Raw genomic sequence first — 23594 nt, forward strand, 5'->3', positions numbered from 1 at the left:
AATGTAGAAGTAGGAAGTGAATTAATCCCTGCTCTACCACAGGAAACTTTGTTGAACGTACGCTCGTTTAGACATTAGATACTTGAGGGTCTGTGCAAAACAGAATTTAAATACTATAATCTCTCCTTACCCTAAATGCTTTTCTAATCAGCTTTTTAAAACGTCTTCCTTTCTATTGTAATCCAATTATTGTTCCGGAAGCTCTGCCAAATTTATATTGGCTCTCTTTCCAATCATGTCCTTATGCTAGACAGTGTACTTATTTATACCAGATGTTTTAAAAATCTGGTTAAATGTTATACATTTAATCCTGGTTTTAAAACATCTGTAATGAATGCTTACATGGATTTTAAATTTTTTATTTATTGATTTTTAGAGAGAGAGAAGGGAGGAAGAGAGAGATCAATTTGTTGTTCCTTATTTATGCACTCATTAGTTGATTCTTGTATGTGCCCTGACCAGGGATTGAACCTGTAACCGTGGAGTACTGGATGACACTCCAACTGAGCTACCCAGCTAGGTTCATGTGGAATTTTGCTGTATTAATAAGTCATGTCACAATCTGTCACAGTATGTATATGGTGCAAGGTGACAAATTAAAAAAAAAAAACATCAATGACATTGCATTCTATATTTAGTAATACAGTAAAAATGTTTTGGTAGATTTTATTCAGATAAACTTAAATCATAAACAAAGCCAATAATTATGAATTCAAACAATATAATCAAAACATGTTTTACTTTAACTTAAGGCACCAACATACACATTTTTTAGAGCACACTCATGTCATTGTATTTACACACTATTTTAAGAACTGACAGTAGACATTTTCCATCTCATCTTTGTCCTTTATTTGAAGCGTTATGTATTGACAATGAAGTGTAGAACCCTCCAAAAAAAGAAATTCAGTGCAATCACCCTTAAAGCTTACCAGATACGGGCTAGAGAGGAAGAAACCCGAGGACAATGCAAAGGCATCTGTAATCCTTTAATGTCCCAAAATGTTATCTTCAAATTCTTAGACCAAGTTTAATGGAACAATAAGACAAAGCCTATCATACAGAACATTAAAATAATTTTTATTCTGTTGCTGTTTACCAGAAGAACTTTCATGTTAATGACAGAACTGTCCCTGTGTTATTAAGTAAATGTACTTATTCTGAAGTCACTCACTGAATTAATAAACACTTAATAAAAGTTTTCCTATTACCTTTGACTATGTTATCAAGTTAAATATCATTAAACAGCAAAATACTTTCTACTACCCAGAAAACAGCAGCATTAGTCAATTATTTGACAAAATACACCAAAACCTTAATGTAAAAGGCTAGCTTTACTAAGAGATTTGCTCAATGGAATAAGAGGATCATTGGCTTTAACAGTGATGTTTTATAGATACAAATGAATTAACACAAAGTTCAATATAATAGTATATAAAACCATCTCTGCTTAAATATTCTTTTCTTGTCCCATAAACATATATACATATATAAATTTACAATTTTAATTAAAGTTAATATTTTGAGAACGAAAGACAAGACAAATAAGCAACTGTCCTTTGTTCAAAGGTTGAGACATAGCACATCTTTCCTGTTCCGTCCTATATAAAATCTACCTGCGGGCTGGACGCCAGGTAGAGATCTCTGAAATGTACCCCATCAACCAAGCTAATGCAGTCACTAAAACTCACACCATTCCAAGGACCAGACTCTACACAAATAGGGTAGAATATCCTGCTGCTATTTAAAAAGTATCCACAGCTTTAAATGTGACTGTTCTGTTCTTTATTGTTTTTTTTAATAGAATTTGAAGTAGAAAAGAAAATTTTCTACTATTTCATTCAGATCAACTATTAACCTTTAGGATAACTTTCGTGTGAGGAAAACATCAGAAATAAAATTCATCAGAAAGCAAAATTAGTCCTATTGCTTTTATTTCATTTACTTACTATACTGCTTTAACACAGTCAACTTATGACCAATAACAGCATGAACTACTTATGCAGGATATGAAAATGCTTCTCAAGAACCCCAAATACAATAGGCACTAAACACCAGGATCAGAAAGTCAGCAGTGACCAAATAGGGTGAATTATGCACTTAATGATTAACACCATTGTTCTTAACCATCACACACAGATAACCAACATTTAACTGGGTTGTGATTCACTGTACATTATTGTTGTAACTGCAAAACAGTTGCCTACTTTATCTTATATTGTCAAAACTTTAAAGATCACACCACTAATACCAGTTGCTTGCCCTAGATCCTAATGAATGGTTCTTGAACCCGATTTTTCCTCTAATAGATACAATCTAGTCTGCTGCAATGGTTTCTTCATATTTTTTTTAGATTTTATTTATTCATTTTTTAGAGAGGCAAGAGAGAGACAGAGAGAGAGAGATGGGGGGGGGGGGAGCAGGAAGCATCAACCCCTGTATGTGCCTTGACCAGGCAAGCCCAGGGTTTTGAATCGACGACCTCAGCATTTCCAGGTCGACGCTTTATCCACTGCGCCACCACAGGTCAGGCTCTTCATATTAATTTTGATTATTAAAAGGTACCACCTAGCACTCAAGCTAGGCAATGTTGGGAATTCATTTTGCCACTTACCATGAGAATAATGTAAAAGAGCAAAAATTACTAAATTCCGTTTTAAATATAACTATTGTCTAAAAAGTAAGGCATAAAAGTCCCAGAAGTTAACATAAAATTCTCTTTTCCTCATTCTAACCCAATCAAAGGCAGATTTATACCATGTCTCCCATGTGTAAGACACACCCTTTTTGAAAAATGTGGGGTCTAAAAACTGGATGCGTCTTATACAGTGGTTGTGGCATTTCCAACGCCATAGGTGGAACTGAGGACGAGGCAATCTATGAAGACAGTGATTCATCATCAGACACAGATGAGGACAAGCTAATGGAGAAGAGTTTTGACAGTGATGAGGAGTTGTTGGAATTTTATGGTGAATAAAACTTGAGTTCAATAACAATGTAATAATTTCTTTTTTCAAATTTCAGGCCCCAAAATTAAGGTGCGTCTTAGACATGAGCGCATCTTATACGTGAGGAAACATGGTAATCAAGTCATACATTTTTCTGTAGCACTTGGATACCTCTAATGATAAGAACATGAGAAAATTGCCTGACCAGGCGGTGGCACAGTGGATAGAGTGTCGGACTTGGATGCCGAGGACCCAGGTTCGAGACCCTGAGGTCACCAGCTTGAGCACAGGCTCACCTGGTTTGAGCAAAAGCTCACCAGTTTGGACCCAAAGTCGCTGGCTCGAGCAAGGGGTTACTCGGTCTGCTGAAGGCCCACGGTCAAGGCACATATGAGAAAACAATCAATGAACAACTAAGGTGTCTGCAATGTGCAACAAAAAACTGATGATTGATGCTTCTCATCTCTCCTTTACTGTCTGTCTGTCCCTGTCTATCCCTCTCTCTGACTCTGTCTCTGTAAAAAAAAAAAAAAAAAGAATGTGAGGAAGTTAAAAATGGTAACAATAAAGAATGAATTCCAAAAATTGTATTAACTTGAGTTAGAAGAAGGTAGACAAATATAAAGTGCAGTGTAACCTTTCCTGAGAACTGTGTTCTGTGGGAATGTGGGAGCCTCCCTGTGGTCACGTCCGCCTCTGGTCTCCTTTAAAAGTCACGTCCAGACTGCACGCCCATGCGGCTAACACACTTGTGCGCACACACAAGTAACTTACACAAAGGCATAAAGCACAAACGCTTTTTAGGAAATGTGTTTCTCCCTGTTTTAATTTCTTTTTAGCAATAATCTTTGAAAGATAAAACTTTTGAGATTTAAAAATCACCTTTAGGGTATCAACAAAGACATAGTGGTCAAGATACAGACTTTGTCTTTTTTATAATAGCTTTTCTTAAAATATCTTCATACGCTTGAGCTTTTCTGCCTGGTTAACTCCTTTTATTAATCATCACAGAGAATTTCCTAACTCAAGGTTTTACTTGGGATACAAACTATTAAAGGTAAATATAAAAATATAGGCCACTTTTCCTCCCTAAAACACAAATTCTACTAATTACATAAATAGTCTATTGTTTTATTTGCAAATATAGAAATTTATTAGAAAATCATGCCCACTAAGTTTTGGTATATTTTCATCTTAATCTTAAAGATGTGTCAGATTTTCACTGCGAAAAGAAAAAAAGGCGAGGCAGTATTTTTCTTAAAAAATGTTTCTAGTTAGAGAAATAGTTAGTGTTAACTAATGATTTACTAGTAATTTTTACTGTGGTCAGGGATTTTTTGGTATTAGCCAAATGAACCAAAAGAAAACACAAAGAAAAACAAAACACAATCATGATAGTGTGCTAAATTCTTAGTCCCTCAAAGTATACATTTTCATAGCAAGAATACCTTGGGTGTACCATTGGTTTTGTGACTAAGCAAAGACACAGCGCATAAACCCGAGCACATGTTAGTCAATTAGAGGATCGTCGTCGTCTTGTAGCTGCAGACGGGAAAACGGCCGCGGGACAGATAGTCTATTCTGCATGATGATCAAGAGGCCTGTCAGAGTGGTCAAGACCAAGAGGGCACCAATAACAATCCCAATGGCTTCCGGAAGTTTGATGCACCACTGGTCAACTAACAAACACTTAGTATGACTTAAGGTTCCGTTATTGGGATGTGGTTCTAATCCCAGGACGTGGCACATCATTGGATAAATATCCACATTGTTAATTGTGCTTTGTTTGTAGCCTTTGCGAAACGCGGGACCGTGGGCAGCCAGAAATGGGTGCATACTAGGCAAAGAATTATCATAACCGTGGTCACCTACTGGAAAAGAACAAAAAGATATTAATATTAAGTAAGAGCCATCTTTCCCTTACAAAATAACCTGCTCAAAGTGGAAATACACGGAAGTCTTGGCAGTGTAATTCCTATCCATGGGAGTTCTGATTAGTCGGACCAGACAGGGGCCAGAAATAAAATTTTCTACTTTCTTCCACTCATCCATGCTCCCTATTTCATACACATACACTTCTTCCCAAATAGCCATGACCTCAGGCTGTAAAACTATTTCTTGGCCCAGGCCGGTTAGCTCAGGCAGTTAAGAGTGTCCTACAGAAATGCCAACCAATGAATGCACAGCTAAGTGGAACAACAAATGAATGCTTCCCCGCCCCACCTCTCCTCCTCTCCCTGTCTCTCTAAAATCAATCAAAAACAAAAACACACTATTTCTCAATCTCATGGACTTATCTCTCAGTCCTAGCCCCACCTACTTCACCTGTTAATCTCCAGCACTATTTGCAAAAACCCACTGCAAATAGCACCGGAGATAAGAGTGTTGGGCTGAAAGTCTTGAATAACTGGGGAGAGCAGGAGTGAGTTAATTTAACACCAGTGAATGGAGAAGAAGTGAACCTGCACTTAGCTACGTCCACTGCTCCTGTATGAAACAGGATTATATAATACAGCACTGGTTTACTGACAATCAATGAACACCTCAACATCTGGAGAGCCAGGTAACTGTGAACGTCACAGGTGGGATTCCTGTCCTGAACATGAAGTCTAACCAGATGACTCCAACCTGTAATGACAGTAAAAGTCTAACTCAAAAAAAAAAAAAAAAAATGTGATGGTCCCTAGTAGAGAGAACACCAATGCCAGATTCTAGCTTTACTTGAACAAATATTGCCTTTAATATAAAGTCTACTGAAAAGTTCTGTTTTTGGAATAAAACAAAATACAAATTTTTCTTACCGTCAATAAACTTTATTAAATAATATAATTGCCATTATTATTAATGATTTCTTGCCAGCGTGAGGGCAATTTGTATATCCCATTTTTGAAAAATGTTTTATCTTTTGATGTGAAAAATTGAACCAGTGCTTGTTTGATACCTTCTTCATTTTTGAATTTTTTGCCCTTCAAAAAATTTTGTAAGGACAAAAACAAGTGATAGTCGGAGGGTGCTAAGTCCGGGGAATATGGTGGATGCAACAGACATGCTTCTGTAGCATTTCTTCCTTGTTGAAATTCGTAAAAATTACAGTGGCGTAAATGAACTTTATCAGTAGCCATGGGTACACTATCGCTTTACACATAAGATTAACGTGAATCAACTTTGTTTTAGTTAATTTGCTACATCAGTATGTATACATTAATTAAATAATAAAACCAGAGAGGCACACATGCGCCAAATAAACGTGCTTACATGTCGAAACTTGTGATAGAAATGGACAGAACTTTCCGGTAGACCTTATATATTTCATAATAAAAATGCTATGACCAATATAAAGCATAACACAACACTATATGTATATAGATATTATGATTTCAAAAATGTAAAAATATGAAGTATATATAATAGAGGAAGAGTTAGAAGGGGGAAAACCCAATTAACATTTTTCTGTACTTCTGTATTGAAGAATTATGGATAGTTTTTGTTCTCTTTTCTAAACTTTTCTGTATTTTCCAAGTTTTCAACAATGGTTAGATATACATATAAATAATATGTAATTCCACTGACCCTTAGTTCTATTCTTGCCTGATGCTTCTGAAATGCTATCGATTGGGGAGTGCAGACTACAGCCCCTGGCCAAATTCAGCTCTCCACCTGCTTTCCTGAACAAAATGTCATCGGAACGCCCCATGTCACCCTGTTTACACATGTCGCCCATGGCTGCCTTCCTCACTGCAAAGGCACAGTTGAGCAGCTGAGACAGAGACCAGCTGGCCCACAAAGCCTAAAGTATGTATTTACTATCTAGCCTTTCATAGAAAGTTTGCTGACTCCTATCTCCTACAAAATCCAATCTTTTAAGTATTCAGATTGAATGTGACACATGGATAAATAAGTTTGTGCCACTGAAGACCTGTAACTCTCCCCTACACATTTCCTCAGTTTTAGGAGAGATTCTGATACATCTGTTTTGTTTACCGAGCAGGTTTTTGTTTGTTTACTTTCCGGTTCTTGCCCACTGTTCTAAATAGCTGTAGCTTTCACGTGAATGATTTCATCTTCAGGGAAAGACTTAGGCTTATTTGGACAATTTATTTTTATTTTCTTTTAGGAGAGACAGGAAGGAAGGGGGGGGGGAGAGAGAGAAGCATTGACTCGTTTTGCTTAGTTGTGCCTTGATTACTTCTTATCAAAATATTTTTCAACATAAAAAAAATAAAAAATTTGAACTAGCTCATCTCTCACCATTTACTTTGTGTCTTTTATTTCTTTGTTTCTTTACTTCTCTTTCGTGTTCTAAAAGTCAAGACAACCAATCTTGAGTGAGAGTAACTGCAGTTTTGGTAAGAAAGTAAAACGACACCTTCACCCCAGAAGGTCACCCAACCTTCTAATGTAAGGGTGAAATTGTGTTACTGTGAATCGCTATCAAATCGAAACCTGAGAACTGAATGAAGACCTCACAACTGTCTAATCGAAAACTGGAATAATTACGCTGTGTCAAGACCTCTAAATCAAAGTACCCAGTTAACAGAACAATGTAAGTGTATGATTTATCCCTAGGACACAAGAGAAATATCCTACATGAATACTTACATTTTAATGATGATTTATTTAGCGCAATTGTCCAGCCTTCATCGGCAACCAAAAGAACAGGCTGAATTCGATCATTATGTTGGTAATGAAACCTGGCAGGAATGTCTTCTTTGAGATACACATTCATGTGAGAGCTACAGTTTTTCAGTTTGTTATAAACCTCTGTTTTATCTGGGGGGGGGGAGAGGGGGGAGTAGAAAAGGAAAAACGCCATGGTTAACCAATAAGGAAAAATACTTCTAACTAGAATAACTAGAAATAAATCCTTAACAATATTATCTACTGAATCACTTTTAATGCTAAAAAAGGGGGGGCAATAATCACATGACAGTGTTGGGACACACACACGCACGCACACACACACGCACGCAGGGACACACACATTTTCCAAAGCGTTCACAAAGGTCTTTTTTCATTTTGTTATTATTCCTGATGGCCTTTTTATACAAAGGTGATTTTCACATCTAGCTTCCTAAGTAGATATTAACTAATTACATGTTACTATTGATCACTAATTCTAAGATCAGTAAACAAAAGGTCTATCTCACACAAAAATTCAAGATACTTTTAAGGGTAAAAATTTCCTTTTTCCATTTATGTGAATAATTACAAATTATATCAAAAAGCAAAGAAATAATCATTCTGAACCTAAACCTCAAGCTAATTGCTTAAAAACTTGTACAGTGGGGCGGGGGCGGGGGTGGGGGGGGACATATAATCCCACTTTGAGGAGGTTTAAGAATACAGGTCCCGAAAGCCAGAGCTTCATTGTCTTACAAAACCCGCTCTCCTCAATGTATTGCTTCATTCAAGTATCCCTTGGCTAAAAGTTTACTTACTTATTTTAGGAAGTATCGCAGCAACTGGGCTCAAATCAATAAGAGTGTAGTCGGAAGGATCGATGCAGAGATCCAAGTTTATCAGTCTGTCCTGAGAACACTGGGCCATCCCATGATCACTCGTAATGATCACATTAAGATTTTCCCACAATCCTAACATCTTGAGTTTGTAGACCAAGTCACCAATAAGGTCATCTACTTCTTTCAACACTTTGCTCATGTTTTTTTTATCCTCGGGTCCATATTTGTGTCCACTTGCATCTGGTTCTTCCCAATAGAGTGTTGCAAAAGTAACTGGTGGGTCTGAATTGCGCAGCCACATGGTAATGTTATTTAATCTCTCCTCAAATGATACGGAGGAGCTATAATTCATAAAATAGGAAGGCGTGGTGTTGTGAATGGGTATATCGGTACCAGGCCACATAGCAGCAGCACTTGACCTGTTTCCCTGAAGCTCATTGGTCACCCAGATAGGTATTGCCTCATTCCACCAAAAAGGATCCCTGTCATTAAAGTCAGAAAAATGTTTCTTTGTGATTACATCATACATGGAATTAGCTATAATGCCGTGGCTTTCTTCATACAAGCCTGTCACAATACTGTAGTGGTTTGGAAACGTTTTTGTGATGAAAACATTTTCAACATGCTCTACCAAGACACCTTCTTTGATAAAATTCTGGAGATGAGGAAATTCATAGTTCTGAAGATAGTCAGCTCTGAATCCATCGAAGGACACCAGTAGTAACTTCGGTGGCAAAGTATGAGAAGAGTTATTACCTCTACAAGCATTTATAAGTCCATAAAATAAAAGAATTACCAATAACTTCATATTGAACATGGTGACGGAGAGCAATCAGGGTCCCTAAAATATAAAAACACAATGCACAGGCTGTAATGCTATTTGATTTGGGTTAGGTTTCAAAAGTGTAACCATCATGAGAAGAGAACCAACACTTATAAAACTTTCCATACACCAGCTTTACCTCTACCAACTCAGAACTGAATACAGCGAAATTTGGAATCACTAAAAATCACCTTGACTTTTCCGGTTTCCTACTTACATATGTCCTGCCCCAGCCTTCATGCTCTGAAGGGGAAATGGACCATTCTTATACTCAACGTAATAATACTTTTTGTTTGGCTACCTTGTTTGTCTGGAATTAGAAATTTAGCAATTATTCTAAAAGCTTAGTAAGAACAGATGAACAAAAACCATCCTTTTTTCACAAAACAGAAACAATGCTGAGCTTTCAGAGTCTCCAGAGAGGGAGACTGCTTTTCTAGTTTAATGACTAGTACCACCGATATATAATATTTATATATTGTGGGAATTCCACCACACTGGCTCACCACCAGTTCTGGTTGAAAAACACTGCCGCACAACAGGAGAGTAATAGATAAATATTACTTGAGAGAAAGGCCCCACCTCAATCTGTGCTTATCCAATAATCACACGAGGCCGACAGACAAAGCCTGCAGGGACCTGGATGCCACAGTCCCTTCTGAAGAAATCCAGCAGCTGTTGAAATGAATTTCATTACCACACCCCTCTTAGACACCCTTTTTACTGTCAAAGACATAACTTTTCTACCTAATATCCCAGGCTCAGAGCTTTTCCTTATTTTTCATTCTTTTTTTTTTAAATTTATTTATTTTTTTTACCAATCCACAAATTACAAAAAAAAAATCTTTCCCTAATAAATCTTCTTGCCTTCAGCCTCTGTCTTCCTCTGTCTTCTTCAGGCCCTAAGATAAAAGGTATGTGATCTAGGTAGAATGCTTCGCTGTGGATGGGCAGCGAGCAAGAGAGAAGGAGCAAAGGAATGAGCTCACAGGGGGTTGGGGGCTGGAGGTGAAGGGAGTTGCCTTCTATGGGTTACAAGGGTTATGGGGGCCATTCATTGAGAGGAGGCAGAGTGGGAAGGTTACAAGGGTTATGGGGGCCATTCACTGAGAGGAGGCAGAGTGGTAAGGTTACAAGGGTTATGGGGGCCATTCACTGAGAGGAGGCAGAGTGGGAAGGTTACAAGGGTTATGGGGGCCATTCACTGAGAGGAGGCAGAGTGGGAAGGTTACAAGGGTTATGGGGGCCATTCACTGAGAGGAGGCAGAGTGGGAAGGTTACAAGGGTTATGGGGGCCATTCACTGAGAGGAGGCAGAGTGGGAAGGTTACAAGGGTTATGGGGGCCATTCATTGAGAGGAGGCAGAGTGGTAAGGTTACAAGGGTTATGGGGGCCATTCATTGAGAGGAGGCAGAGTGGGAAGGTTACAAGGGTTATGGGGGCCATTCATTGAGAGGAGGCAGAGTGGGAAGGTTACAAGGGTTATGGGGGCCATTCATTGAGAGGAGGCAGAGTGGGAAGGTTACAAGGGTTATGGGGGCCGTTCATTGAGAGGAGAAAGGGTGGTAAAAGGGTCAAAGGTCTTTAGAAACACAAAGACATGGCCAAGGTGGGGAATGGGAGAGAGTACAAGGAAACAGTAGGATCTGTGGTCAGTGTTGACAACACATACCATGAATGTTTAGTGATACTGTTGATTGGTTCTCTCTAGCAATTCTCTGGCTCAGGCATGAACAAAACCCGGAGCTGGGCCCTGGCCGGTTGGCTCAGCGGTAGAGCATCGGCCTGGCGTGCGGGGGACCCGGGTTCGATTCCCGGCCAGGGCACATAGGAGACGCGCCCATTTGCTTCCTCTCTGTCTCTCTCTTCCCCTCCCGCAGCCAAGGCTCCATTGGAGCAAAGATGGCCCGGGCACTGGGGATGGCTCCTTGGCCTCTGCCCCAGGCGCTGGAGTGGCTCTGGTCGCGGCAGAGCGACGCCCCGGAGGGGCAGAGCGTCGCCCCTGGTGGGTGTGCCAGGTGGATCCCGGTCGGGCGCATGCGGGAGTCTGTCTGTCTCTCCCCGTTTCCAGCTTCAGAAAAATACAAAAAACAAAACAAAACAAAAAAAAAAACCCGGAGCTGAACATACCTGGGCTTGAGGTTGTCTTTTTTTTTTTTTTTTGGAATACTTGATGCAGTACGTAATTGTGTAATACCTTCGAATAAATCTTTATCATTTATTTCTAGCCAAAGCCTCCTGATTTATGTATGCTTAGTCAACAACCAAAATTAGCCTGACCTGTGGTGGCGCAGTGGATAAAGTGTCGACCTAGAATGCTGAGGTTCCTGGTTTCAAACCCCAGCCTTGCCCAGTCAAGGCTCATACCAGAAGAAACTACTACAAGTTGATGCTTCCCGCTCCTCCACCCTCCTTCTCTATCTAAAAAAAAAAAAAAAAGATAACCAAAATGAAGAGCTAAAACTAAAACTATTTTTTATAAAAAAACTCTTAGAAGAAAATACAGGAGTAAATCTTTATGACCTTGGGTTAGGTGAAGTCTTCTTAGGTACAGCATCAAAAGCACAAGTTACAAAAAAAGAATAATTTTGACTTCATTCAAATTAAATACTTTTGTGTTTTGAAGGATACCATGAATGAAAAAAAAAACAACAAAAAATCCACAGAAAGGGAGAAAATATTTGCAAATCATATCTGTTTAGAAACCTGTATCTAGAATATATTTTTAAAAACAGTTAACAACTCTAAAAAGGCAAAGAATCCAATTTAAAAATGAGCAAAGAAAACCAAACAAAACCCTACACATGTACAGACAGCGAATAAGCAAATGAAAAGATGTTCAACATCATTAGTCATCAAGAAAATGCAAATCAGAACCACATGACATACCACTTCCCACCCACCACGATGGATACAGTGATCAAAAAGATAAACACTAACAAATGTCGGCAAGAAAACAGAGAAACTGGAACTTTCATACACTGCTAGTAAGAATATAAAATGGTTCAACCACTTAGAAAACATTTTACATTTTGTCAGGTCTTCAAAACAGAGTTACTATATGACCCAGCAATCTACTACTGGGCACATGCCCAAGAGAAATGAAAGCATTATGTCCTTGCTAAAACTTATACACAAATACAACTGCATTATTCTTAAGACCCAAGAATAAATAAAATATTAATATCACACAATAAAATATTATTGGGCAATAAAAAGAAATGAAGTGCTAATATATGCTGTGACTTGGGTCAAGTTTGAAACATCATGCTAAGTAAAAGAAGACAGGCACAAAAGATCACTTATTCCATTTAGATCACATGCCCAGAATAGGCAGCACTATAGCAATGGAAAGTACACTAGTGGTTGCCTTGAGAAAAGGGTTGGAAGAAATGAGGATATAAGGTTTCTTTTGGAGGGTAAAAAAAATATTCCCAAATTGATTGTGGCGATGTTGCACACTGTGATATTTTACACTTTAAATGAATGAATTGAATAGTATGTGAATCATAACTCAATAAAATAATTACATCTTCTACATATGTAGAAGAAAAGGAAATTCTAATCTTAAAAGCATCTGAGAATGCCCTGCCACAAAACAGGAAACATTTTTTAAGTCTCATTTTACCTCAAAAATTATATGAAATTTGTACTTCATAATACAGACTTGGGTGTTTTTATGTGAAAATATTTTACACTGCTTCTTATATGTAAAACAACAAACAAAAACCAGTGTCTGCCTCTCTCACAAAATACACACTAAACAAAATCTTTTTTCTCCAAATCTTGAGTGAAAAGGATGCTCAAGGTGTGCATGAGCTGTTGTTTATCCCGAGGTCAGTAATCCTTTAATACACCACTAGGATCCAAGTGTCCCAGAATTAGAAGCACAGACAACGTGGAAAGACTTCAGGCTCTGAAACAAGGATCCCAGAATCTGAGCTCTCACTTGGTAGATGGGCAATCTCTGACAGCTCTAACTTCTCCCAGCATCCATTTCCTTGTGTGTAAAAGGGGTATGCACAGTGTTGCAGAACAAACCCTCAAATTTACTTTCTTTTCATACATTATAATTACAAACCTGTCATGTTGCAGAAAAGTCTGTACGAGGACAGGCAGATGATATTGTGAAACTATAAAATAACTATAAATAATTTAGTCTAATCCCTTCTTTTTGCATATATTAAGATGAAGGTCAGTGGTTGCCCAAGCCCAGAAAGCAATTTGGCTTCACTGTGCTCTTACGAACTTTATGTCCTCAACAAGTTGACGAGTCTAGTAATAATCACCAAACTATTAACAGAACTTTTCCTGCCAGGACATCTTTCAGCAGCAGTGCCTGTTTCTATGTCTATTGCTTACCCATTTCATTCTAACAAGGGGCAAACTATAAATAAAACACCAGTGAGTTCTCAAGTAGGTTTCACGGTATGAAATCACTAATTGTTATATTTGAAAACATGGGAGACATTCTGTAATTTTTCAAAGAAGAAAAGGGAAAAGAAAGCAGACTCCTCTGCACTATATCTAAATGATTCCAACAGCAACCAGAAGTAGTAGTTGGTCTTCTTCAATTGAAGGAACAAAACACACTCTACATCAGTGGTCCCCAACCCCCGGGCCACGGACCGGTACCGGTACCTGGGCCATTTGGTACCAGTCCGCAGAGAAAGAATAAATAACTTACATTATTTCCGTTTTATTTATATTTAAGTCTGAACGATGTTTTATTTTTAAAAAATGACCAGATTCCCTCTGTTACATCCGTCTAAGACTCATTCTTGATGCTTGTCTCATAAGTTTGACAATTATATTTAAAAATACCACAGTTTTTATGCCGTATAAACGTCGTATAATTTTATTTTGTGCATTTATCCATCCCACCCTAAAGGCCGGTCCGTGAAAATATTTTCTGACATTAAACTGGTCCGTGGCCCAAAAAAGGTTGGGGACCACTGCTCTACATCACCTGGGGTGACTTTCTTACCCGGATGGAATGCTTGTCAAGCAATTCTCACTAGCATTCTTAGCCCATGTGAAGTTGAGAGAGCATAACAGTCACAGGATGTGGTGAAAGATATTTGTCACCATTAGCAGCCCATCTGCTCCATAATACAAAAGCTTTGTTCTAAGCACTTCACAAATATTATTTGTAATGCAACTCTTATACAGCTTTAAAACAGAATTATTGTTCATGCACACAGATAACTTAGGTGGTTTCCTTTAGGTCATTATTAGTTATTATCTTAATAGTCTAAGAAAAAAAAATAACTGCTCTCTAAAACACTTTTTCATTTTTTTTTTTTAGGATTCTAAATCATTCTCCAATTTTCCAGAGCACAAAATTGTCTAGCAAGCATCTTCCAAATGGCTACAGCTACGCCACTCTCAACATAATACCACCATGTACTCCTAGTGTTTTCATCAAGATTTCTCCCAAATATCTTGCAGCTATTGGAAAAGAAAGGAGGAGATGTTTTACATATATTAAATGAATTTCCTTAAATTGTCTGGAACAGTCTCTGGAAAAAGAAAGAAAGAAAAGAAAATCATAATATTAAACGTGCAAGTGACTTCCTATAGTGCTTGGCAAGATTTCAGGCTTAGGTCCACCAGACCACCTGGTGGTTCAGCAAAACCGTTCTGGGGTCAGCCCCAGTATAAACGTGAATTCGCTGGTCGCCAGCCGCACAGCCCCGGACACGCACAGCCCCGGACACGCACAGTCCCGGACACGCACAGCCCCGGACACGCACAGCCCCGGACACGCACAGTCCCGGACACATGGCCTCCCTGACCCCGCCGCCCCCCTTGGTGCAGAGGAATGTGGTCATCTCGCAGGGTTGTGCCTAGAAAGGAAGTGTTGTTTGCAAAGTGCTTAACAAACAGTGTGCGGCCTACAAAGAGCACTTAGATGTTATCGTAATCGTCTCGTTTTGTAGGAAATCACTTTCTAAATTGGGTTATATAATGAGCAGAAAGACGAATCTCATATTCAGACAGATGCCCGGCGATGCCTCCCGCCCGCCGGCCGGTCTCCCTTCATTGCCACCGTCGCCCACCGTGGCCCCTCGGCTGGCCGTCACCCACTCCCCTCTTCAGCCTTCACACCGCATCCTCCCCCGGCCCAGTCCACCTGCGACACTGTGACACCGTCTGTCCCCTTCTCCAGCGCCCTCCCTGGTCCCCTCCGCCAGCTCCGTCCGAGCCGCACCGCGGCCCGGCCCGGCGCGTCCCCGCCAGCGTCCCAGGATGTGACCGGGACCGGGGCCGAGGAGAAGGCGGTGTGGGTCGCTCCCTCCACCGTCAAAGCCCCTGGCGGGCTGACAGCGGGTGGCACTCCCTCCGGGACGCCGTGCGCGCAAAGCTCACACTCACCGGCCGCCGCTCCCTTCCAGCGCGCGGAACTGGCGCTCGTGGGTCCTGGGGCGAGGGAGCCACGAAGGGCCGGGGGCGAGGCGCAGCCCCTCCCGAGGCGCCTGCGCAACAGCGGGCGCCCTCCCGGGTGAACGGCCCGAGCTCCCGGAACCGGCGCTGCCGGCGGCGCTGCAGGGCGTGCGCAGCTGCCCGGTGCGCGCGGCGGAACCTGCTTCCAGCGGCCGAGGCGCGGCGGGCGCTGGAGTCTGAGACATGTCCTCGGATTGGATGCCGTGGCCGCCTTGAATGTAACTCTCTATCCGATTGGTTAGATTCAGGTACACCCGGCGACAGCTGCAGTCGCAGAGTGGAACTGGACTTGGCGGAGGTTCGTTCCTCTCTCCCACCATGCACCTTTCATACCGTCCTGGCGCAGAGTGCCCTTCAGGGCACCTGAGAGGACGTGAGCCCCAGAAATGCCCTGGCTATAGCCAAGTCCACGCCTATTGCCACTCCCGCTGTGCCCCTAGGTAATGGACAGCCTGCGGCTTAGGTGCCCTAGGAAAAAGTGGGTCTGGTGGCACCAGGACCTAGCGCAAATCCAAAGCAGTTTCAGTCAGTCCTGCTGAGCTGGGTAAATACGAGGTGGTTCTACCACTGCAATAGCTGTCTGTCTTACTATAAAGGCGAGCACCTTACTCGCTAAGTTAAGTAGTAGGCAGTTTACAAGCAAAGTTACAAGAAAGAGACACACAGCCTTTGCAGTAGGGCACTAGTTAGTAATCAGTATCAGCAAAGAAATGGACACTTCTTTTGACAGATGCATGGGGGATGGGATTGTACTCATCCTAAGGCAGGATCATAAGAAGCTAGGAAAATTTGTAGGCAAGTAGAATGGGGAAACTGAGACAAAGAACTGAACAAACCAGCCAAGCAATTTACAGCCAGACACAGAAGGTCATCATCTCCCTAGAGATAACACGTAGACCTCAGCTGTAGTTCAGCGCCAGGCTCAGAAAGTCAAGAAAACCAGGTGGGTGACACAGGACCAGCTACAGTGACGACCCCTGCCTTGGGGCTGACCAGTCAATGGAGGCCACAGTCCTGAAAGGGCCCCACTTGGAAAGCTGATGAACATTCTACTGAAATCTTCCACTAAACTCCCAGTCTTCAAAAACCCTTAAGATGAAGGACCCAACATGCACTCTCCCTCCTGGGAGCACACCTGTCCCTGTCCCTTTGCCCCTGCCCCCCAAGGCTGGCATCTCCTAAATTCTAAGGGCTCCCAGAGACTTGCAAACAGGCAAGCAATGGGCAGAAGCATATCATCCCAGACTAATGCCCTGAACCTGTCTCCAAGGCCCCCTTTACTTGACTTTCCAGGGTAGGCTGACTTCTTTCCCATAAGACTGTTAGAGAGGCAAAGCACGCTTGCCTACTCTCCTGTTGCTTCTTCTATTCTAGCTTCTTCCTTGTTTACTGTCCTCAGCTTTAAGGAACATACTCTCAAAATCACCTGGACTCGTGTTGCTAAATCTTTCCTGCACAAAGTTAAGAACCCACACACTACCAGCCAATTCTAGGCAGACTTGAAGGGCCAGGTCCCCTTTCCGGTGACAGTCCCTTTCACTGGAAGCTTAGTCAAACAATTGATGTAACTTTAAGCTTACTAGTGGAAAGAAAAGTTACAAAACAAAAGTAGAATTACATGTTAACACTTGGGTTACCCAGGTACACCTGGCAAAGAGCAGACAGAATCTTCTTTCTCTTTACACCTGCAGTGCCAAACATGGAGCCTAGCAGAGAGAAAGTACTTAGGAAATGATGATTGATTTAATGGAATGGTTTAAGGTGCTCTGGATTCATTACCCTCACTGTTAAAATACAAACTCTGCCTAACCAGGCGGTGGCACAGTGGAGAGAGCATCAGCCTGGGATGCTGAGGACCCAGGTTTGAAACCCCGAGGTCACCAGCTTGAGCGCAGGGTCAATAGCTTGAGCATGGGACCACAGACATGACCCCATGGTCGCTGGCTTGAGCCCAAAGATGTCTGGCTTGATGCTCAAAGGTCACTGGCTTGAGCAAGGGGTCATTCGTTCTGCTGTAGCCCCCCCAGTCAAGGCACCATTACCTCATCCTTAGCTCAGAATGTCTTATATACCTCATTCCCTTTTCTATCTCTGAACATCTAGTGCATGTGGGGTTTCTGAATCAGTCATATATGCATGGTTCCCATACATATGTATTAACTTTTGGTTATATTCTCTTGCTATTTTATCTCAGGCCTATTTGATTATTAGATAAGCCAGAAGAACCTTCAAGGTAATGAATGGAGATCTCATCTTCTATAATTTCTTTCTGCTGCCAAGGGACATAGTTTTACTTGTCTCCAGACCCAGAGATCCTTGCTATCTACTAAAGTACGTAGGGGTCAAGAACAAAGGGAAACCTTTACACAAGGGAGGATTGCTCTTTTGGACGGCAGCGTATGCGGTGTCCAGGGGATGGCACTTCTTGAACAAGTGAAACTGGTAGACTGCTTCCTATTTCAAGAGGTGGTGTTGCAGATGGGCTTCCAAAGTGAGACAGACCTATTGTATAGACAAGCAATCGACTATTTAGTGAGGAGTATGCCTAGTAGTGCAAAGGGAATTAGAATGCAATCAGAAACTAGAGAGACTGAAGGACCCCCACGATCTAATCCTGAGCGGGGCTTCGTGTGGCACACCCAGCAGCAGGATGTTTGCCTAGGAAGCCACGGTCTGGGGAGTGCAGACAAAGACATTGTCCGTCCAAGCGTGGGCATAAATTATAGCAATTGTCAAAAATAATAAAATAATAAAATAAAAATAATGCTGTCACTTAGCTTTGGGAGGCACTGTCCCTTTCTGAAAGAGGAACTTCAAATCTCCTTCAGGGGTACAGGGCCAGCCTCCCTTGCAGTGTCGAGAGCAGCAGGCAGGTACAGGGCGGCCTCCCTTGCAGTGTGAGAGCAGCAGGCAGGTACAGGGCGGCCTCCCTTGCAGTGTGAGAGCAGCAGGCAGGTACAGGGCCGGCCTCCCTTGCAGTGTGAGAGCAGCAGGCAGGTACAGGGCCGGCCTCCCTTGCAGTGTGGAGAGCAGCAGGCAGGTACAGGGCCGGCCTCCCTTGCAGTGTGAGAGCAGCAGGCAGGTACAGGGCTGGCCTCCCTTGCAGTGTCGAGAGCAGCAGGCAGGTACAGGGCCGGCCTCCCTTGCAGTGTGAGAGCAGCAGGCAGGTACAGGGCCGGCCTCCCTTGCAGTGTGGAGAGCAGCAGGCAGGTACAGGGCCGGCCTCCCTTGCAGTGTGAGAGCAGCAGGCAGGTACAGGGCCGGCCTCCCTTGCAGTGTGAGAGCAGCAGGCAGGTACAGGGCCGGCCTCCCTTGCAGTGTCGAGAGCAGCAGGCAGGTACAGGGCCGGCCTCCCTTGCAGTGTGAGAGCAGCAGGCAGGTACAGGGCTGGCCTCCCTTGCAGTGTCCAGAGCAGCAGGCAGGTACAGGGCCGGCCTCCCTTGCAGTGTGAGAGCAGCAGGCAGGTACAGGGCCAGCCTCCCTTGCAGTGTCGAGAGCAGCAGGCAGCTCCGAGCCCTCTGCAGGCAGTGCCCGCTTTGTCCGTGTGTTGGTGGATCCAAGGCTTGATTCCCGGGAGCTTTAGGGAAGAGTGTCCGGGACTGAAAAATCAACGGGGTTTTTTAAGAATTTAAAAAATGAACGGGGTCAGCTTAAGCCAGTTCCCCACACCTCTGTCCCTCATCAGCTTAAGCCAGTTCCCCACACCTCTGTCCCTCAAGGGACAGAGGTGTGGGGAACTGGCTTAAGCTGACAATCTGCCCAACCCCCCACCTCGCTTACCTGATTAAGTTGCAAAAGACTAAGCCCTTCCCCACACCTCCATGTTAGCTGCGATGCTCATCCTGCCCCCGTGTCCCCCAGAAGGACTGGCTGCTTTGTATAAAGTTAGGATGTTTATGTATGGTGGGGGTTTTCTGCACTTGGTAGAATTCTTGGGTTGCCTTGGAAACTGTAATCAAAAAAGTCATTGATTTGCTAATGTCCCACTTAGCCCTATAAATGAAGGAAGATGGGGTTTTGGGGCGCAGCCTATTTCTGCTAGCAGTAATTGCAGAGCCCTCCCGACCCCATCTTTTAATTCTTGAATTCTTTAAGTGTATTTTTCTTAATTCCACACCGTTCTCGCTCAGGACCTGAAAATACTGGTCGAGCTGATTCGTTACAGAAGAGTATGTCCTCAGCAGGACGTCATTGGACTCTGTTCTGTGCTTGGCTAACTGCTGTGCGGGACCTTGAGTCTTCCAGGTCCTCAGTAAGACTGTCTCCCAGCTGGAATGGGTGAAAGAGCCCCTCAGAGGAGTAGCTAGACCTGCAATGAGCACACTTGCGCCAAGTCTGCCTTAGGCGTTGTACATAGTTTTTGGTTTTTGATACATGTTCTAAACCTAAAGGGAGTATTCCTTAACACAGAAACTTGGAAGGGTCTCCCGTGAACTATTTCAAAAGGGCTTAATTGAAGCCCGCTCTGGAGCACTACCTTAATCAGGAGCACGGCAGTGGGCGTGCCCGGTCCCATTTCAGATGTTTCCTGGCTTATCTTCTCCAGGGTTTCTTTACCGTGTGGTTCATTTTCTTTCCCATAGAGTAGGGTCTCCAAGGTGCTTGTAGTTTCCGTTGGATTTGTAAGTACCTGTCCTATCTTCTGGGAGATTTCTGAAGTGAACAATGGTCCATTGTCACTTTGAACTGCTGGGGGGTTCTGTCAGCCCAAATGACTCGGTGGACCTGCTTATAAATCTCAAGTGGGAAGAGTTGACCACCGGGTCCTTCCAGGCGAGTCAGGGGCACCTGGATCTAGACAGCATGTTCCTGAGAGACTTCCAAACACAGCTGCTCCTTCTCAGGGGAAAATGTCATTTGTGCATGCACTTTACAGAGCAAATCTCAACCCAGCAATGGAATGGGGCAGTCTGGCATGTAGAGAACACTGTGTGTAACTTTTTGATCCCCAAGCTGGCATTCTAGAGGTTGAAAGAATGCCTCTTTTTGTAATTGTCCGGTCCCTCCAGTAACTGACACCACAGCTGAACTTTTCCTGGTCAGTTTTATATTTAGCCCTGAGTGTGTAGCTCCCGTATCCAAGAGGAAGTCCATTAGCTTGTTCCTCACTGTCAGTTGTATGTGCTCCAGGCTCCTGTAGGTTCGGATATGACAGGGAGGTGTCTAGGGGGGAGGCCCCGGGCCTCCTCATTCATCATCAGAGTGGCCAGTCCTTTCTAACATTTCTTGGCGAGGGTTTCTATCCTTTTCATTTTGCTTTTTGAGCTTCAATCAGTCCTTCTGTCAAGGGCCTTCTTCTCTGCAATAGGTGCATTGATCGATTGATCGGCACCGAGCGGGCCTCTCCCTCTTCCTTTTCGGTCCCGCCTCTCCTCCTGGTTTCCTCGCACTGTTTCTAAGAAGACAGTGGCCTACTTTAATTTCCTTGTTTCCGGGGCATGCTGACCTTTAAAGGCCACGTCCAGCCGCTGGGAGGAGTTCGTTCCCAATGCTGTGTCTAAACACTGGCACTTCCTCCAGATATCTGCGGCACTTTGCCCCAGTGAAAGTCATCTCTACGCTCCAGACATTTTCTGGTGCCCGTGGGTTGGCATCAGTGTGATCCGATAGAATAGGCCTGATCGATTCTTTCTAATAACTCAGAAGGGTCTTCACCTGGTCTCTGTTGAACAGCTCATGTCGTATTCAGGCTCTCTGATTTAGTCTCCCTTTTCTTAAGCCCTTCCAACATGCACCTTGTGTGATGTTCTAAGAAGTCCAGGTCCCCACCATTCAGGTCCCGGTTGGAATCTTCCCAGGGAACCGTCTCAGCTGGGCTGGAGGTCCCTTTGGGATTCTCTTGATGGAGGCAATGGGACTCGTCATTAGCCTTATCTACAACTAGCCCCCGTTCATCTGCTGTTGGCAGGACGTTAAGGAGAGCCTGTATGTCTCCCCAGTTTGGATGATGAGTGGCAAAACTGGAGGTGATCAGATCTGCCATTCTCTGAGCGGTCGAGATTCTTTTAATTCAGTAACTCTGACGTGGAAAATGGAGTATGGGCCCAGCAGTGGCCAGCAGGCGGGGCTTCCAGGTTTATCTCACCTACGAGGTGCTGCCTCAAAGGGAACTGCCCCTCTCCAGATAGAGATGCCCCCTGGTCACATGGTGTGCCCTGTGGGGCCTTTGAGGGGGAGACCATTTATTCCTCATACAGGTGTAGGACTGTCGTCCCTCTGGGCCCTATTTCAAGGGTATTAGCAGTCGGGGTGGCTGTGGGGGAAATCTTCCTGCTGCTAATCCTGCATCCCTGGGTTCAAGTCATTAAAGAGACACTCATCTTTCATTTTCCTTTTCTCCCTATGTCTTACTGTCAGGGAAGGAGTTTGAAGCCAGATCTCCTCTCTACATCATTAGGCTGTTCCCCTTATTTACTGAATCTTTACTGTGGAAAGAACATAAAACCTGGACGTAAGGGATTTTGTCTCATCTCCCTGACCATTGGCAAAACAATTCCAATAGTATGATGAAACCATTTAGGGGCCATTTTCCCCCTGTAATCTAAAGCAGGCATCCCCAAACTATGGCCCGTGGGCCACATGCGGCCCCCTGAGGCCATTTATCCACCCCCCCCCCCCGCCACACTTCTGGAAGGGGCACCTCTTTCATTGGTGGTCAGTGAGAGGAGCACTGTATGTGGCGGCCCTCCAATGGTCTAAGGGACAGTGAACTGGCCCCCTGTGTAAAAAGTTTGAGGATCCCTGAAAGTATACATAGGTTAAGTAGTGATATAAAGGAAGACGATTTTCTTCTTAGTCGCTGGTCATAGCTGTACACAGACCAATCTGCTAAAATCAGGCCCAGTGGGCTCCCTTCAGGAGCTGAAACAGAATGGCCCCTGCATGGCACAAAAGTACAAGCCCCAAAACATAGATAGACCCAGACAAAGTGGGAACATGTAAACAAAACTTGGATCTGTAATTTCATTATTCCAAATGAATGTTCAGAAGCAAGATTTAACATCCTATCTCAGTTATACCAACTGATACCACGAGCAATCCTGACCAGACCCAAATGGCACAAGTCTAAGTGGCTGGGATAGAGGACCCCCAGTGTGCACGATGGTTCGACTTACCTAGTCTCGGAATCTGTCTGGCCCCAGAAACCTGTTTCCTTTCACCAGTTGAGCGTCTCAGGTGTTTGACACTTTGAGAAACGTTGCAAGGAAATTCCCTGAGCTGGGAAGTCCCCACAGTCCCACTCCCAGGGTTGGTCTGTGTTGGGCAAATAAGTCTGTAAAATTTGTGTTATTTGATTCTGCTCATTTTTATTGTTAAAAATGGCTGCTGCTCATGTGTTCATGCTGCCACTGTGATATGGCTAATTACCTTTCTACTTGGGAAGGGGCTTGGCTATGCTAATGTTTGCTGGAGGAGGGGTTTCGCACCAACAGGTTTTAAGAAGAAGGAAGAAGGAGGAGCTAAGAGGCCACCTTGTTGCAGAAGAGAGATCACGTTGTTGCAGTGGAGAAAGCAGCCAAGATGGTGGGGTGCTGAAGCAGAAGCCACTCTGCAGTTTGTGCAGAGAGGAGGAGATGGGGAACAGAGGTGAATAAGGCTGGTGGGGCCTTTGTGTAAGGTGGTGGGCAATTGGGGGAAGGTCACATGAGGAACCAAACCCGGGAACTTGGCTAGAACCGCCCACACCCATGCGCGCCAAAGGAAACTTCTCAGGAATCCTTGGAAAAGAGTGACTGTCTGCCAGCCAGTGAGATTTCACCACGTCATATCAACTCGCCTCCACCCTACAGACCCTTTAAATCTCTCCCATGCGGTTTTATCCCTGTGACTTCCCTGGCCTCTGTCCCTGGGGCCAGGGAACATCCTCTGGGAAGCGCTGTACTAAATAAAGCTTTTATTATTCCACACTTCGTGGCT

General features: G+C 43.4%; 1 protein-coding gene across 2 annotated transcripts; it reads right to left on the bottom strand.

Moving 5' to 3' along the window:
* Nucleotides 1–633: 633 nt before the first annotated feature.
* On the bottom strand, nt 634–15852 carry ENPP4 (ectonucleotide pyrophosphatase/phosphodiesterase 4). Of its 2 annotated transcripts, none has more exons than XM_066359292.1 (4): nt 15609–15852; nt 8387–9248; nt 7548–7718; nt 634–4816 (listed from the first exon to the last, which is right to left on the bottom strand). In XM_066359292.1, the coding sequence occupies exons 2-4, from the start codon at nt 9222–9224 to the stop codon at nt 4458–4460; spliced, it is 1368 nt and encodes a 455-aa protein (XP_066215389.1). In that variant the 5' UTR covers nt 9225–9248; nt 15609–15852; the 3' UTR covers nt 634–4457. The 2 variants fall into 2 exon arrangements, with proteins under 2 accessions (XP_066215389.1, XP_066215387.1); XM_066359290.1 differs by having other exon boundaries at nt 634–4819; nt 15609–15848.
* Nucleotides 15853–23594: the final 7742 nt, after the last annotated feature.

Source organism: Saccopteryx leptura, chromosome 1, assembly GCF_036850995.1.
Source record: "Saccopteryx leptura isolate mSacLep1 chromosome 1, mSacLep1_pri_phased_curated, whole genome shotgun sequence".
Taxonomy (NCBI): domain Eukaryota; kingdom Metazoa; phylum Chordata; class Mammalia; order Chiroptera; family Emballonuridae; genus Saccopteryx; species Saccopteryx leptura.